General features: G+C 45.3%; 2 protein-coding genes and 1 long non-coding RNA gene across 3 annotated transcripts; 2 read left to right on the plus strand and 1 right to left on the minus strand.

The window, feature by feature from the left end:
* Positions 1-61: 61 nt before the first annotated feature.
* LOC108892646 (cyclin-dependent kinase 15-like) lies at positions 62-3,373 on the plus strand (the record flags this gene model as incomplete). The annotated part of the gene is given in 12 exon segments (XM_018690333.2): positions 62-124; positions 399-455; positions 457-493; positions 496-522; positions 646-722; positions 724-767; positions 843-938; positions 1,041-1,080; positions 1,082-1,103; positions 1,712-1,760; positions 1,996-2,138; positions 2,226-3,373. Coding segments are annotated over 12 exon segments (768 nt in total), but the record flags the coding sequence as incomplete, so codon positions are not given.
* A 455-nt stretch (positions 3,374-3,828) lies between these two features.
* On the minus strand, positions 3,829-6,118 carry LOC108892650 (uncharacterized). The gene is made up of 3 exons (XR_001962498.2): positions 5,920-6,118; positions 5,688-5,839; positions 3,829-4,100 (listed from the first exon to the last, which is right to left on the minus strand). It is a non-coding gene; the product is annotated as an uncharacterized LOC108892650 (long non-coding RNA).
* Positions 6,119-7,583: 1,465 nt separating this feature from the next.
* On the plus strand, positions 7,584-11,533 carry LOC108892649 (frizzled-7-like). The gene has a single exon (XM_018690337.2). The coding sequence runs from the start codon at positions 9,140-9,142 to the stop codon at positions 10,799-10,801; it is 1,662 nt and encodes a 553-aa protein (XP_018545853.1). The 5' UTR covers positions 7,584-9,139; the 3' UTR covers positions 10,802-11,533.
* The last annotated feature ends 972 nt before the right edge of the window (positions 11,534-12,505 follow it).

The following is a 12,505-nucleotide window of genomic DNA, read 5'->3' on the forward strand; positions in this document are numbered from 1 at the left end:
CGGGGTCTGTTGAGTCTTTACAGCTGAATTAACTCGCTCATTCATTTCTTCTTCTGTGCAGCAAACAGACCTGGCCCAGTACATGACCCAGCACCCCGGAGGTCTGCACTCACATAACGTCCGGGTACGTCAGGACTCGCCCTGTCTGTATATTCACCTGTGTCTGGTCTCAGTTTACAGGTGACACAAGCTGCTCATGAACAAAAACTAAACTAAATTATTAACAGTTTAAAAACTGCAAGAAGGTTAATAATTCCTTCTGTCCATCTGTCTATTTAAAGCTGCAGTTTCCTCTGCTGCCAGCAGGTGGAGCTGTGTCACCTCCACACAGTTTAATCCACCCTGACATTAGGTCTCAGTTCAACATGAACTCCACCCGTCTGCTTGTCCTGTTGCAGATCTTCATGTTCCAGCTGCTGCGAGGTCTCTGCTACATCCACAGCCGGAGGATCCTCCCACCGAGACCTGAAGCCTCAGAACCTGCTCATCAGCTACCTGGAGAACTCAAACTGGCCGACTTTGGTGTGATCCACAGTTCACTTCACTAAATCTATTCTCTTCTACTGTTTTATAAAATGTCATTTTTCATGACTCCACTGTCACAACAAGCATCAGTTTTTTCTCTGGTTCTGGTTCTGAGTTCAGGTCTGGCTCGGTCCAAGTCCATCCCCAGTCAGACCTTCTCCTCTGAGGTGGTGACCCTGTGGTACCGCCCCCCCGACCGTGCTGCTGGGATCCACAGATTACTCCACCGCCCTGGACATGTGGTGAGTGACGGAGCCGCCACAGGCCCAGGTCGTCCTCCAACAGATCACTGAATAAAGTTTCTGTGTTTGAATCAGGGGGGCCGGCTGTATCTTCATCGAGATGCTGCAGGGGGCGCCGGCATTCCCCGGAGTCACTGATGTGTTTGAACAGCTGCAGAAGATCTGGACGGTACAACTACTACTATTTATACTACTAATACTACTATTACTACTACTACTATAGTTAATAATGATAATAAATAAATAATATTAGTGTTGTGGTCTCTGCAGGTCTTTGGGCGTCCCCTCTGAGGACAACTGGCCTGGAGTCAGTTTGCCTGCCCAATTATAAACCAGGTGAGGTTTTACTCCGCCCACTTCCTGTCCCTTATTTTAGGTGTCTTCTTAGTTTTTAATCTTGTGATTCTAGATTTACGTCTATTTTTATGTTCAGATAAGTTTGACTGAAGTTTTGTATGTGAAGGAGTGGACAGCTGGGTCTATGACCATGCTGATGTCCACAGCCTGTGATTCATGTTGTACAGAGTCTGCAGACGTCTGGTTTAGTAAAATTAGAAACAAAGAGGAAACTGAGCGTCAGACCACAGAGTGATTTCAGCTGAGAAACTTTCACCTTCTTTACACACTAAAGATCAAAGATCAGATATCAGCTCATGTTCCTGTAAATCACCAGGAGACTCTGAGGGAGGTGAATCCACAGAGTCCAGACTGAGTCAGACCTGAACACTTGTTGATATGATTCATTAACTCTGGTGTCCTTTCAAAATAAAGCTCCTAGGAAACACCAGCCCTAACCCTTTCCTTCAGTATCACAGTGAGAGCTGTGGATACACTGACAACAGCAGCTAGCTCCAAAACTTGGGGCATGCAGCAGTATTCTAAAGTTAGCTTAGCATGTTAGCATATTCACATTTGCTAATTAGCCGTTTGCCTTCTCTCTTCAGAGTGGTTTCATCAGTCTGAGCCAAAACAGTTCAGGGCCGTTTGGAAGAGGTGAGCTAACTCAGCATGAGTGTTAGCATGCTACATTGTTAGCATGTTAGCATGGAGCCAAGTATCACTTAACATCCCTGTGATTTAACATCCACATACATAGTCAATATACATGCTAATAGGGTTGTACACATGCTCAATGCTAACATAACATACATGCTAACAGGACCACATACATGCTAACAGAGCTAAATGCTAATGGTCCCATTAGTCAGTCTGTGTTGATCTGGATCAGGCTGAACCAGTTGCCCTATAAGACTGAGGACCTGGTCCAGAGGATGCTGAAGGGGTTCCCTGCAGACCGGATCTCAGCTCAGGACTCTCTGCAGCACCCGTACTTCAGCACACTGCCCCCTCCCATCATGCACCTCAGAGACAGTAAGGACATGCTAACACAGCTACATCTAACACGCTAACATAGTTAACCAACGCATCCTCACCGTGTTCTTCTTCTGTGGTTTTCAGCCGTGTCCGTCTTCAAGGTTCCAGGTGTTCATCTAGAGACGGAGGTCAGAGACATCTTCAACCCCGGGCGGAGGGTCAGACCCTCCCTGCTGCCCGCCGCCAAGTGCTGGTGATCCAACCCTCCAATCAGCCCGCCATCAGCCTGAGAAGACGAGCAGAGGGGTGAACAAACCTCATGAATTAAACTGAGACTGGAGTGATGAAGATTCAGTTAAAAGCAGATCTTAAGGCTCAATGTGTTGTGAAGAGACGTTCATGAAAGTCGGGAAAAGTCAGCATCTTAGCATCAAACTGTGGGAAATAACACCAGAAGTCAAACTCGCCTTCAAAATAAAAGCAGGGACCAGAATCTGAAGGGACAAACTTTAAAATATGACTCAGAGTCATATTTTAAATGGAGTCTGAGGCTACGTGCTGATGGTGTCATGTAAATGTAATTTAATCAGATTTATTGCTGATTTAAATATAAAATGTTCCCTTCAGTCTGAACAGTTTACTCTCCCCTGCCTCTGCTTCCTGTTAGCATTCGTTAGCATGTGTTAGCATCAGATTAATGAGGATTTATTAATGTGTTTTTCTCTGAGGAAATCCCCTGAAACGCTTCATGAATAATGACTGAATCTGAATCTAACACACTCCATCATGTTGTCGTGTGTGTTTTGGACTTTTGTTTTATTAAAATGTTATTTTCAGGCCCTGTGTGAAGATGAAATGAGTGATTCAAGTCGTTACTGTAACAGATATTTTCCTCTAGTTGAGTTTTTTTTCAGTGTTTTCTACACAGATGAACCTGAGTGAAGCTCCTTAGATAAACTGTTGTTTCACAGTGAGATAGAAAAATGTAATGTCTCATTAAATTCCAACACCTGGTGAATAAGAGCAGCAGAAAGTAAAGTAGAGGTCAGGTGATCTCTCTGTTAAATCTGATGATGAAACACACTGAAAACATCTGTCTCTGCTGCTGATTGAATTTCTCTAAATATTTACACCTCAGAAATGATGCTGGGTTATTGAATAAAGGGAGAAGACAGGAGCTGTAAATATTTCATCAACACTACCAACATTTAAAGTATTAGACAATCACACACTCAGGATGGATTATTTAAATGTATTTTCCTCTGTGACAGAACGGTGCTTCAGAAATAAACCTGCCTTTGTTTTGTTTTTCCGGTTTTGTTTTTTGTGTTTTTTCAAACTGTTTAGTTTTGACTTTCTTTCATCAAGGTTTGGACAACATAAGAATTTAACTTCCTGAAGGACAAACATGGAGACCACGCAGGCCGAGGCTGACAGGAACTATTCACAGAAACAAACTCAAAAATAAATATTGTTTAACAATCAAAGTTTTTAGTTTTAACATTTCATCATTTAGCCAGACATGCTAATGTTATAAACACAAAGATGAAATCATTCCTCCACATTTGGCTCGCGTTTTTTTGTTTGTTTGTTTGTTTGTTTTTTATTGTAAAACATGAACATGTAAACAATGCAAAGTCTTTTACGATGAAGGCTAACTGATGTGTTTCACTAACAACCTGTGATAAATGTAAACAGTTTTTAGTTAGTTTAGTTTTTTTAGTTTAGTTAGTTTTTATTAGCTCTGCTCAGATTTTATTTTGTTTGTTTAGGTTTTTCTCTCTGTGATTCACAGTCGCAGGTATTTTATTCGTGGATATTGTTTTCATACAGCAGAGAAACTGAATCTCCACTTTCTTTGAAAAGTTTTTGTTTGTTTCACAGATTTCTGGAGTTTGTCGTTCGTCTGTTTGTCCTCGTTTCTTTGTTTCTTCTGTTTTTCGGCAACTTCAATCAGAAGTTTCAGAAAGAAAACTTTAGTAACAGAACAGGAACTCCACCCGTCCAGTTGTTTTGATCCTGTTCAAGTATAAATACAGAAACAATGAGATCAAGTTGATTGACAGGAAAATGAAATGCAGACGTTTGATTGATTAGTGAGATAAAAGAGAACGAGTTTGGTCTTTGTGCATATTTAACAAAGTGTTTGTGTTTTTGTGTTTCGATGTTCGTTTGATGAGAGAAAATTCATTCACGACACTCGAGCAAATATCATCATTAATAAATCAAAACGCTGAGCAGCCTTTGATCCGCCCTCTGAACAAGTTTGATTGATATTTTTCAGCCTTTGTTTGGTTTTTGTTTGTTTTGTCCCGACAAACTTTTAATCTTCAACTTTGACAACTTTCTTCAGACGGTCACGTTCGTCACCTTATTCTGCTAAAACGTTAAAATGCAGTAACTACATATATTTGTTTAAAATGTAGTTAAACACAATCTGACTTTAAGGTGTCTGCTTACAACGTTAACAAATATTACATCATAGAAATATGTCGTTTCCATGGTAATGGCCTGTTAAATTTGTAATAAGTGGGAGTCGAAGCTGAAAATCAAAGCCAACCTGTAAAGTGACAGCTAATTAATGAGCTAGCCTAAGACAACATTTGCTAAAGCTAAAACTACATTAAATTACATTTACTAGTTTACTAGTTTTTCCACTTTTATACACATAAATAAATATAAAATATTAATTCTGATAAACCAACATCTTTTCATGTAAATAAGGTTTTGGCTAAATCGAATCATGAACTGAACTCCTGCTAAAGCTAACTAGCTTAGCAGAGTAGCAACAGCTGCTATCCTAGCTTCTCACAAAATCTAGACATGTGGTTCAGCTACATTTAAATTACAAAACATACTAAGTTCTGTGTGTTGTTGATTTCTAGATTTTCTATTAATATTAAACTTTATATTAAAAATAAATGGAATCAAGTAAAACAACTCAGTAATATTTGCAGGTCACTCACACTGTGTCTGTCTGTGACCAGTCAACTAGTACAATCTGTGCAGATTTGAATGAATGTTTTCTACTGATCTGAATTAAAATATTAAGAGTAGAAACAGAAGTCTCTTCATTGTATAAACTGTAAATACTCAGAATGAAGTTAGATTCAGTGAACGGACTCTACAGCTGAAAGAACACAGAATATAAAAGTCTCTTTACCCGCAGAGAAAGAGCTCAACTCTTTCATTAAACGTTTCTCTGATGTTTCGGCTGTGAACTGAAAACCATACGTCATTTTCTGTTTCACTCACAGGATTCATCGATCGATCAGCAGATTATCAGTAACGACACTGATCATCACTGATGGGACATTAAAGAAACAAAGGTTTGTTCAGTGGGTTTGTATGATCAGATTCATGATTCAGTCAGTTTCTATTTTTCTCTCATGTTGAAGAAAACGTTTCTTTTAATGATGTTTTTATGAAACAACTGAACTGAATTGATCTGATTGATTACTGATTTGAATGATTTGAAATTGATCATTTCTCATTTTGACGTCTTCATCTTTACTCTCTGTTCATTTCTCTCTAAAATCATTGAGTCAAATTATTTCATCTTTGTGTTTGAATCAGTCACAACAACACGTGAGCACAGAACCTCACCTGACACCGGAGACCATCCAGACTGTGATCCTGATCCAGGACCTGCTCCTCCTTCCTCCTCATCGCCTCCTCCTCTGACACTGAACATTCATCTCACCTGCTGCTTCACTCAGGTGAGGCTCAGGTGAGTCTGATGAGCCGCATCGTGGAGGCTGTTTAACAGCGCGCGAGCGCACGAGACAAAAACAATCAACAAACAAACAAACAAACGGTCGGTCAGTAAACTGTTTACCTGTGTCACTCCTCAGCTCCGGTTTGTTGTCAACATGTGAGTTCAACTTTCGTCGGCGCCGCGCTGCGTCACCACGTCACGTGACATTAAAACCTCGCGAGAACAAAGCACCCGGTCAGTTTCCTGCAGCTGCTCTCCTCCGCATCACCTGGACACACACACACACACACACACACACACACACACACAGCTGACCTGTCACCGACCTCTCCACAGGAACTCTGGGAAATGTAGTTAAACCTGATCCTGAGCCTGACTCCCCCCCCCCTCTCTCTCTCTCTCTCTCTGTCTCTCTCTCTCTCTCTCTCTCTCTCTCCATCACGAAGATCATCAGACCCTGATTCAATCAGCTTCTGTGTCGTCATGGCAACAGGCAGCGGCGGTGAACCAACAGTCGTCCAGTGTCTCAGAGAGTTTCCATTCAGGTCACACTCTACTCCGTCCACAGTGTGTGTGTGTGTGAGTGTGTGAGTGTGTGTGTGAGTGTGAGTGCTGATCAGAATCATGAAACTAATTACTGGGGGGGGCAGGTCTGTTCCAGTCTGACTCGTGGACCTCCAGAGGTTCTGGTGGATTGACAGAGTCTGTATCATGGTCTCTGCAGGTCTTGAAAAGTCTTGAATATGAGGTGGACCTGGAGAACCTTGGTCCTGGTCTCCTGACGGTGTGACACCCCCTCCCTCCACTGTGACCTCTGACCTCTGGGGTCAGCAGAGAAGAAGCCGAGGACTGACCCCCCCCTTTCTCTGCTCTCTTGTGGGCGGAGCTCCTTTGTCCTCGCCGTCCCAGAATGCATCTGCGCCCCCCCCAGGCTTGTCATGTTAATGAGATGGTAATAGGATGTTAATATCATCAGACCCTGATGATGATCCTGATGATCCTGACCGGACTGAAGACAAACTGATATCAGACCAGATCCTGGACGATCCAGATCAGACCAACAGCCCCTCCCCCCTCAGAGAGCAGGGAGGGAGGGAGGAGGGGGGAGACAGAGCCCCTCACCTCGGTCTCTGGTTTTACTCTGCTCCACTTTCTCAGCAATGTGTGTGTGTGGGGGGGGGGGGGGGGTGACAACATTTAAATACTGATCCATGTGTTTCTGGACGACCTGAGGGGGTGAGGGGGTCTGTCTGTCTCTTTCTCCTCCCCCCTCCTCCCCCCTCCTCCCATATGAGTGGAACATATAGGAGAAGAAGAAGCGCAGGACCAGGTCTTTTATTTTGAAGGCTTTAAAAGGTTCTGTTTGGTTTCAGGCTGCGACGTGTTTATACTCAGCAACATGGAAACTGTCCGTCTGATAAACAGAGACTCAGACCTGATCCTGGGGGGAGGGGGGGTCCTGTTCATTCCAGTCTGAGTTTATCAGCACAGGAGTCATCCTGACCTCTGACCTTCCTGAGAGTGGACCAGATCCTGGATCAGATTCACAGTCTGAGGAGGGTTCTGGGTCTGTGTTCTGAGTCTCTGTGCTGGTTCTGGATCTGGATCTGGGCCTCTGTAGTTTGAACCTCAGACTCAGATCTGTTGCTGGTTTTATTTTTTCCTGGCTCAGGTCTCAGAGCAGCAGCAGAGTGTTGGAGTTAACACCGCGGTGGAAACCACATCTGTGTCCCAGCACTCAGAGGGGGGATGACGGGGGAGGAAGGGGGAGGACGGGGGAGGACGGGGGAGGATGGAGGATGGGGGAGGTTTTTCCCAGAGGAGGAGGATTAAAGTCTCCAGCCTGTGCTGTCTCTGGGTGAGTCGGGTTCCTCCCCCTCCTCCCTCTGTCTCATCTGCATATGAAGATGTATGGGGGGGATGTTTGTTTTTTACAGAGTTCAGTTAATCAATAACTGAAGACAAACGATTGATCCTCGATGAACTGATCAGTTATTGGTTCCATTCATGACGAGCTGAGACACAGGACGAGCTCTCTGATTGGTCGACAGTCACGTTGTGTCTGTTTGGAGCTGAGGACAGGACCTGACCTTTGACCTCAGCCAGGTGGAGGTCACCTGATGAGACATGGTCCTGCTGCAGGTTTCAGGTGCAGGTCCAGGACCATGTGGTCCAGACCGCCATCGGTCTGTTTACACTGAGTACTTTTACTCAACTACTGTGTGAGTATTTTTATTTCATCCTACTTCCTGTTTCTGCTCCACAGACGCACAGGTGAGATTAAAAACACACAATAACTGATGAAGTCACAGACTGTGTGTGTGTGTGTGTGTGTGTGTGTGTGTGACGTCAGTAAACAGTAACATCCAATAATACTACAGATATATTATCATGTGTAATGAGTACTTTTACTTCAGGTACTCGGAGTATGTTTAATCCCCTTCATTCATGTGTACTGACAGCAGTACTGCTGAGTACTGTTGAGTACTGCTGAGTACTGCTGCAGGTGCAGGACGTGTACTCGGTGCAGTATTAGTACTTTATGATGTCACATGTTCGGTTAAAGACAAACCTCATGAATCAACATTGTTTCTGATGTTTTCCTCGTCAGACCGAAGCACCGAGGACTCCTGCGCAACGCCCCGCCCCCCTCTCCTCCACCCACCAATCAGCTGAGAGACGGTCGAGAGAACACAGCGTTTGATTGGCGGATCGAGCAGCGGAGCCGAGTTTCAAGGCGCCCCCTCCTGCGACGGAGGAGAAGGCGGTGAACATCGGGGGGAGCCTGGAAACTGTCCCGGGCTGAGTGATGAGTGTTCTCCTGCGGACCGCACTGAGGGAGAAGAAGTCCACCAGCCAGGACTCAGGCTCTAATAACTAACGTCTCATCCACAGACCGAACTTTTCTGGACTCTCGTACCGAGGATAAAGTCCGGAGTAGGTCGGGAGACTCGGATCCTGCACATTCAGCGCAGCCCGGCGACAGACCCTCACCGAGTCCTCTGTCGGTCTTTACGAGTTAAAGTCAGAGGAGCTGGAGGAGTTTTAATGTTCATCCGTCAGATAGAAATGTTGAAGTCACTGGCGCCGGACCGGATCCTGAATAAACGTTTCCCACCATTTTCCTGGAGAGTTGTGGAAACTGCTGTGGAACAGTGAAGGAATGCAGCATTAAAGGGTCCTTACACGGATTTTTCCTCTGAATCAGCAGCAGCGCCTCAGGAAACAGGTTTTAGTTGTTTTTAAACCGTTTTCTGCTGCTGGTGATCAGCTGGTCTGAGGGAGACCTCTGAGTCTTTGTGGAAACTGTTTCTGTTTCTCAGGAGTTGTATCATCCGTCATGGCGATGGGGAGAGGCTGGTGGTGGATTTGGGTAATGGGCTGCTCTCTGGTCTTTGTGCTCCTCCAGCCCTGCAACAGTCAGTATGAGAAGGGGATTTCCATCCCAGAGCACGGCTTCTGCCAACCCATCTCCATCCCCCTCTGCACAGACATCGCCTACAACCAGACCATCATGCCCAACCTGCTGGGACACACCAACCAGGAGGATGCTGGGCTGGAGGTCCACCAGTTCTACCCACTGGTTAAAGTCCAGTGCTCCATGGACTTGAAGTTCTTCCTGTGCTCCATGTACGCCCCGGTCTGCACGGTTCTGGAGCAGGCGATACCTCCCTGCAGGTCGCTGTGTGAACGGGCTCGTCAGGGCTGCGAGGCGCTCATGAATAAATTTGGGTTCCAGTGGCCGGAGAGGCTGCGCTGCGAGAACTTCCCGGTCCACGGTGCTGGAGAGATCTGCGTGGGTCAGAACACGACCAATGCTGATGGTCCTACATCCGATCCAACCCCCAACCTGCCTGAGCTTGTGACCCTGCCACCGTATGTCTGGACTAACCAGCCCTTCTCCTGCCCCCGGCAGCTCCAGGTGCCCACCTATCTCAACTACCACTTTCTGGGGGAGAAGGACTGCGGCGCCCCCTGCGAGGCCTCCAAGCCTAACGGACTCATGTATTTCCGAGAGGAGGAGTTAAAGTTTGGCCGGCTCTGGGTCGGTATCTGGTCCATCCTGTGCTGTGTGAGCACCCTCTTCACCGTGCTCACGTATCTGGTGGACATGAGGCGGTTTCGATACCCAGAGAGACCGATCATCTTCCTGTCCGGCTGCTACTTCATGGTGGCGGTGGCCTACACCACGGGCTTCCTGTTGGAGGACAAAGTAGTGTGCATTGATAAGATGAAGGAAGATGGCTACAAGATGGTGGCCCAGGGCACCAAAAAAGAAGGCTGTACCATTCTGTTCATGATCCTCTACTTCTTCGGCATGGCCAGCTCCATCTGGTGGGTGATCCTGTCCCTCACCTGGTTCCTGTCAGCCGGGATGAAATGGGGTCACGAGGCCATCGAGGCCAACTCGCAGTACTTTCACCTGGCGGCCTGGGCGGTCCCAGCAGTGAAAACCATCACCATCCTGGCCATGGGGCAGGTGGATGGAGACCTGCTCACTGGCGTCTGCTACGTGGGCATCTACAACGTGGACGCCCTGCGGGGCTTCGTCCTGGCACCGCTCTTCGTCTACCTCTTCATCGGCACTTCCTTCCTGCTGGCGGGCTTCGTGTCACTCTTCCGTATCCGCACCATCATGAAGCACGATGGCACCAAGACGGAGAAGCTGGAGAAGCTGATGGTGCGGATCGGTGTGTTCAGCGTCCTGTACACGGTACCGGCCACCATCGTCATCGCCTGCTACTTCTACGAGCAGGCTTTCCGGCCGCAGTGGGAGAGGACGTGGCACATGCAGACGTGCAAGCGCTTCGCTGTGCCGTGCCCGGGTGGAAACTTTGCACCAGTGACTCCAGACTTCACCGTGTTCATGATCAAGTACCTGATGACCATGATCGTGGGGATTACGTCCGGCTTCTGGATCTGGTCGGGGAAGACGCTGCAGTCGTGGCGCCGATTTTATAAGAGACTGAGCAACAACAATCAGGGAGAGACGACGGTGTAGAGCTGACGGAGGAGGCTGAGTTTAGCTCCACGTGTTTACTCAGACTGACGGAGGAGGTTTGGAGCCTTTGACTGAGCCTTTTGTTCACAGAGAGGACAGATGGCTGCTCAGAGTCCTGGTTTCAAACCCTCACAGAGGAGGATTCTGATGGACCACGTGTTTCTGACTGCAGTCACTACGATGCTGTCTTGAATGACACACCCACCTGTAGCGCTTTAATGTGTCACACCTGTAGAATGACTGAGCCTCTGATGCATTCAGGTGACACTTTTTTTGGTGACGGTCTCCTGGAAAAGAAACGTGAGACAAATTTAACAAATGTCATCATCAGTTAATCTGCTGATTAATGGTTGAGTCAATGACAGTGACGCCTTCACGTGTCTTTAACAGTCGAAACCCAAAGAGATTCAGTTGGAAGATAAAATAATAAACATTTCAGGAGTAATTAGAACACGTACTGCAACAACAGCATCAGTATTTACAACCTAATGACATTTTCTTTCCATGAATCTGTAAAATGATGAGACCTGTTAAAATAAATGGTTTATTGTGTTTCTGCTCCTTTCCTCTTTATTCTTCATCTGTTCAACTGTAAATATATTCTCTGAGAAGAACTTATGTATTTATAAGAGTTTAAAATCACTTTTTAAACAGTGTTTGTCTCTTTTTTGTCTCGATGCTACATGGCTTATACTTGTACAGTTTTTCAAAATAAAATGCTTTAATTTTTAAGATGTCTGGTGAACTCTGCTGCTGGAGATTTATATGAACTGAATCTGTACTTTGGAAAAGAGAAATCACTGATACACATATTTACCTTGGCAGATTATCACTGTGGGTCATTGTAAGGGAGGAGGAGAGTAAAAGTGGGTTTGTTCCAGACAGATCATTCCTGCTGAAATCTGATCCTCTTTTCTTTTTCCTTTTGTCCCGGCTGTAGCAGGACGTAGATGAAACCCTCCCTGAGCCTCAGAGAGTGAAACCAGAGCAGTTTGACCTCCTTACAGGGGCAGCTGGGGAAGTACAGAAAACACATTTAATATGTTCAGAAACAAGAATACAACTGAGAGGTTTCTGTTGTGTGTGGGGAAAAACTTTTCATTCAGGACTGTCTCCAGAGTTTACAGCCAGATCGTAAAGTATCCAAGTATCTAAAGTATATAACGATATCCGTCATAACTCTGAACACACACAAAGTCTCTGACGTCCATTCAAAAAAAAAAAAAAACAACAAAAAAAAAAAACTCACAGAAGACAGAAGCTGCAGAACTTCATTCACAATCACCGTTAACGCTGTTAAATGTAGAACATTTCTGGTCATAGGAGATGATGCTGATGTGGCGCCATCTGGTGGTGAAAAGATAGTTAGGGTTAGGGTTTTTAACATCATGTGTTTTTAAATGCTTAAATCTTTATCTTGTGATTAAGTCGTATTAAACAGTTTACAAAATCTCCCAACACAAAACACCCGAGTCCTTTAACACCATGAGATATCTGGTCAGAGACATCATTTCTAAAAGGTTTGTAGTGTTGGGTGATGGAATTTCTGACATACTCAGAATCAAACACACAACGTTTAGATATTAGAGATCGTGAGTTTTCAGTTTGGGTTTTGGACTTCAAACTTCACTGAATCTTCTGAGGATTAAAACCTATGACCTCAAAACTTTGGACATGTTTTCAGACTTGGAGAATTTCAGTCTT

The sequence above is a fragment of the Lates calcarifer genome, unplaced genomic scaffold (genome assembly GCF_001640805.2).
Source record: "Lates calcarifer isolate ASB-BC8 unplaced genomic scaffold, TLL_Latcal_v3 _unitig_2283_quiver_1093, whole genome shotgun sequence".
Lineage (NCBI taxonomy): Eukaryota > Metazoa > Chordata > Actinopteri > Centropomidae > Lates > Lates calcarifer.

What these genes read in the sequence shown, in the direction of transcription:
- LOC108892649 (XM_018690337.2), top strand. Translation starts at nt 9,140, where the DNA reads ATGGCGATGGGGAGAGGCTGGTGGTGGATTTGGGTAATGGGCTGCTCT.